The sequence below is a fragment of the Perca fluviatilis genome, chromosome 6 (assembly GCF_010015445.1).
Source record: "Perca fluviatilis chromosome 6, GENO_Pfluv_1.0, whole genome shotgun sequence".
NCBI lineage: Eukaryota > Metazoa > Chordata > Actinopteri > Perciformes > Percidae > Perca > Perca fluviatilis.
The window spans coordinates 42,326,259-42,331,258 of NC_053117.1; the positions used below are offsets into that span (position 1 = coordinate 42,326,259).

Here is a 5,000-nt window from a genome sequence, read left to right on the forward strand (position 1 = left end):
AGACGGAGCCACTCTGTTAAAAAAAGCAACGCTCGATTTTTCAATATTTATTTTTTATATGTTCTTATTTCTATGCATATCATATGGCAGGCTGCAATCTATTGAGTTCAAATAAATACCAAATGTTCTAAACTACTGTATATAGTGTTTTAATTCTTCAGTCAGTTAATATAAACATTTTTGACGTTAAAGATGTTATAGAACGTAATAGCGTTATAGAAAATAAAAAATAATGTCACAGTTACTTTGCTGAGTAATTAATTACTTTTACAGTGTGGTAACTGAGTTACTAACTAAATTACTTTTTTGGGAGAAGTAATTTGTAACTAATTACTTTTTTAAAGTAAGATGACCAACACTGGATTTAACCAACTTACAAAGTACTGTGCCATATCTATTATTGGCAGCAGCCACATATGGCGGAGACGTTGCTACTAATACTTTCTGATACTAATACCCTTCAGAACTGAGTATTGTGCTACTTAAACCCTTAAGAAGTGAGTATTGTGCTTGTTAAGTGATATTGTGAAGATCTGCTGTGTGCCACTGGTCCATGAGTTTGTGTATGTATTGTACTGCATCTGTAATATTTGTGTCCCTGTACTATTTTTCTTCATGTGGACATAAATAAATGATTAAAATCAGAGCTGTAGCCTATAGTAACAAAGTCGAACTACTTCACTACTCTACTTAAGTATTAAAAGGCTGTATCTGTACTCTACTGGAGTATTATGTTTTTGTCCTACTTCCACTCTTACTTGAGTACACATTTTCGATGAATGAAATATTTTTACTCAGATACATTTTTATGTGCTGCATTGTTACTCGTTACTGGAGACTGTGTAGGTTATAGTGTGTGTAGTTACAGCTACGTTAGTTACGGCTACGTTAGTTACGGCTACGTTAGTTACGAACATGTTTGAAAATATTGGTTGGAAAATATGTAAACATCTTTTTAAACAAGAACATTATGTTGATTTAAAGGTCCCATGGCATGAAAATGTCACTTTATGAGGTTTTTTAACATTAATATGAGTTCCCCCAGCCTGCCTATGGCCCCCCAGTGACTAGAAATGGTGATAGGTGTAAATCGAGCCCTGGGTATCCTGCTCTGCCTTTGAGAAAATGAAAGCTCAGATGGACCAATCAGGAATCTTCTCCTTATGAGGTCATAAGGAGCAAGGTTACCTCCCCTTTCTCTGACATCCTAAGGAAAGCTCATTGTGGAACTGGCTCTAGTGGCTGTAATTCTGCACCAAGGCTGAATTTAGGGAAAGAGACTTCAGATACAGTATTAGGGGACCACTAAGGTCTATATAAAAGAGACTTCAGATACAGTATTAGGGGACCACTAAGGTCTATATAAAAGAGACTTCAGATCCAGTATTTGGGGACCACTAAGGTCTATATAAAAGAGACTTCAGATACAGTATTAGGGGACCACTAAGGTCTATATAAAAGACTTCAGATACAGTATTAGGGGACCACTAAGGTCTATATAAAAGAGACTTCAGATACAGTATTAGGGGACCACTAAGGTCTATATAAAAGAGACTTCAGATACAGTATTAGGGGACCACTAAGGTCTATATAAAAGAGACTTCAGATACAGTATTAGGGGACCACTAAGGTCTATATGAAAGCATCCAAAGAACACCATGTCATGGGACCTTTTTAAGAGAATCAGAAACCACCACTATTAGAGTCTTTTTAACAGTGATTGGCTTGCCCAGCTTGTTAATAGCCAGTGTATGTTCATTTTAGCTTCCAGTTTGTTAGATGGCACCAACATTTGCTCTAATCATAACTGGCCTGGCAACCCAAAGGACAGGGTTTTGCTTCTAGATTTGTGTGCTGACTTATGATGTGGGCGTCTGGGGGTCCACCCCCAGAATTTTATTTAGCATTAAACACTTCATTTCCTGCATTTTGATGAATTTTTATGCACCTATTTCTACCTTTTTTCTGAATAAATATGCCTGAAATATCTTTATGTAAAGAGAAACATTATATTACAATCCAAATATAAAAACATAATGGAAAATATTGCAGTAAGGCTGTGCCAGGCATTCTGTATTGCTTTCATCTTTTTATTCTCTTTTAGATCGACTTTTCTAATTATATCTGAGTCAGCACACATGTAGCTTAGGCATCATTTATTCCCTCTTTTGCATCTTTTGTCGGGGTAAGGACCTCCGAAATGTTATTGCTATGACAATTAGTCACCTCAGTGATACATTATTCATTTAATTTATTAATAAACCCCTGGACGTAATATTTCAGATGTTTGAGCAAGATTTCTGCTCATTTCCAAAACTTTGTGCACATTCAAAATATAACTCATCCCATCTGTGTTCTCTGAGATTTGGAGGTGTTTGAAAAAATAAAGTTATAATAGGCTATTAGCCTACAAGAATAAAGTCCCTATATTTCAGAAAATAATCTACCTGCACCGTAGTCTTCTGTCTGCATTACGTGATTGCTCTGCTGATACGGTAGACCTCAGACCTTCTGACAGACCCAGAGCCCTGTTTGAGACGTTTAGGGAAGTGGCTGTAGCCTACGCTGCTCTACATCGGAGGTGGAAACCCGAAACTTATGGCAGAAATGCACGGAAAACAAACACGACCCATCGGCCGCAGCATGTCGACAACAGAGCGCATCCATAAACCTGAAGCTGCACCGCTTTTTACAGCGAGACGGGACACAAAGCCACGTCCGGTTTCATAGTATTCATTATTATATTCATATCAGTCAACTTTTCAAAATACATTCAAAATACATTCAGGGTTACACGCAAAACATTCGGGGCTGAAGCCCCGGCAAAATGTTTGGTGCTGAAGGAGACGGAGCTGAGCTCCGGCCCAATTTAACCTCTGGTTACGGCTACGTTAGTTATGTACGCTAATTACGTAAGAAATCGCCGAGATCGCGCAGTGTTTCTTCTCATTACGGTTGCCTTTCAGAAGTCAGAGACGATGTAAGTTTGTACTCTTTCTATTTAGCCGTTGTTCAGCTAGTCCTGAGTTGTTTGAGTCTGCAGTGAGTCCTGAATGTTAACCGTTTGATCTAGTTTATCTGGATGTTTGACCCTGTGATGTGAAGCTGATCTAGTTTATCTGGATGTTTAACCCTGTGATGTGAAGCTGATCTAGTTTATCTGGATGTTTGACCCTGTGATGTAAAGCTGATCTAGTTTATCTGGATGTTTGACCCTGTGATGTGAAGCTGATCTAGTTTATCTGGATGTTTGACCCTGTGATGTAAAGCTGATCTAGTTTATCTGGATGTTTAACCCTGTGATGTGAAGCTGATCTAGTTTATCTGGATGTCTGACCCTGTGATGTGAAGCTGATCTAGTTTATCTGGATGTTTGACCCTGTGATGTGAAGCTGATCTAGTTTATCTGGATGTTTGACCCTGTGATGTAAAGCTGATCTAGTTTATCTGGATGTTTGACCCTGTGATGTGAAGCTGATCTAGTTTATCTGGATGTTTGACCCTGTGATGTGAAGCTGATCTAGTTTATCTGGATGTTTGACCCTGTGATGTGAAGCTGATCTAGTTTATCTGGATGTTTGACCCTGTGATGTAAAGCTGATCTAGTTTATCTGGATGTTTGACCCTGTGATGTGAAGCTGATCTAGTTTATCTGGATGTTTAACCCTGTGATGTAAAGCTGATCTAGTTTATCTGGATGTTTGACCCTGTGATGTGAAGCTGATCTAGTTTATCTGGATGTTTGACCCTGTGATGTGAAGCTGATCTAGTTTATCTGGATGTTTGACCCTGTGATGTGAAGCTGATCTAGTTTATCTGGATGTTTGACCCTGTGATGTGAAGCTGATCTAGTTTATCTGGATGTTGCTAGTTTGCTAACTTTCCTGTTCATCACACATGTTACTAGATAGTGTTTGATATGTTTTTTGGGGCTTTAATCGTTACTGTGCTGGAGAGGATGTTCATTTGACTTGTTCAGTGTGATAATTGTACATTCTTTTTCAGTATTTGTTAATATATGTTATTTTTAATATAATATAATTAATATTTGTTAATTCCTTTGGCTACAGCCTTAGGCTAAACATTAGAAATAATATAAACAATATGATATTCAACCTTTTGACTGCTTTCTTTAATAACTAAATAACACAATACTTGTACTTTTACCTTCAGTACTTGAGTAGTAGATTTTAAAATAAACTACTTGCAATACTTAAGTACAACAAATGTTGAATACTTTTGTACTTCTACTTATGTGTTGTGCTTAAAGAGAACTTCTACTTCTACTCAAGTCACTTTTTTGATTGAGCACTTTAAACTTTTACTCAAGTACTGTTGTGTGTCTGTGTGTGTGTGAGAATGTATGTGTTTGCGTGTGTCTGTATGTGTGTTTGTGTGTGTATGTGTCTGTTTGTATGTGTGTGTGTGTGTGTGTGTGTGTTTATGTGTGTGTGTGAGTGTTTGTGTTTTTGTCTGTTTGACTGTGTGTCCGTATGTGTGTTTGTGTTTCTGTGTATGTGTGTGTGTGTGTGTGTGTGTATATGTATGTGTGTGTCATTGTGTGTGTTTTGTGTTTGTGTGTCTGTGTGTGTGTATATCAGTGTGTGTCTGGGTTTATGTATGTGTGTGTTTGTGTGTGTGTCTGTAGATCTGTGTGTGTGTGTGTGTGTGTGTGTGTGTGTGTGTGTGTGTGTGTGTGTGTGTGTGTGTGTGTGTGTGTGTGTGTGTGTGTGTGTGTGTTTCTGCTTTCTACTGATGTTTACCTTCTGATTTCTCCTCAGGACTCCAGGCTGAAGGAGAACTCAACTCAACAGGTACACAGAGACAGAAAAGACCAATAAAGAATCAGCATTTACACTTTCATCTTTTTAATTAAATTAACTCATTCTGCTGATGACTCTCTGGTTTCTGTTCAGAGTCTGTCAGGTTGGTGGGAAGAGACAGTCGCTGTAGAGGAACACTGGAGCTGAAACATGAAGGAGAATGGAGACCATTGGGCT

The 5,000-nt window shown here is 38.1% G+C and overlaps 1 protein-coding gene across 2 annotated transcripts in view; it reads left to right on the plus strand.

Annotated features, from left to right (window-relative positions):
- LOC120560201 (scavenger receptor cysteine-rich type 1 protein M130-like) overlaps nt 1-5,000 on the plus strand; it is a 97,633-nt gene that overhangs the window by 3,785 nt on the left and 88,848 nt on the right. For both annotated transcript variants that reach the window (XM_039802462.1, XM_039802463.1), the window contains 2 exons: nt 4,782-4,814; nt 4,917-5,000. The exon at nt 4,917-5,000 is cut by the window's right edge and continues 195 nt beyond it. In XM_039802462.1, the coding sequence (XP_039658396.1) occupies nt 4,782-4,814; nt 4,917-5,000 (117 nt within the window). The remainder of the gene's footprint in view (nt 1-4,781; nt 4,815-4,916) is intronic.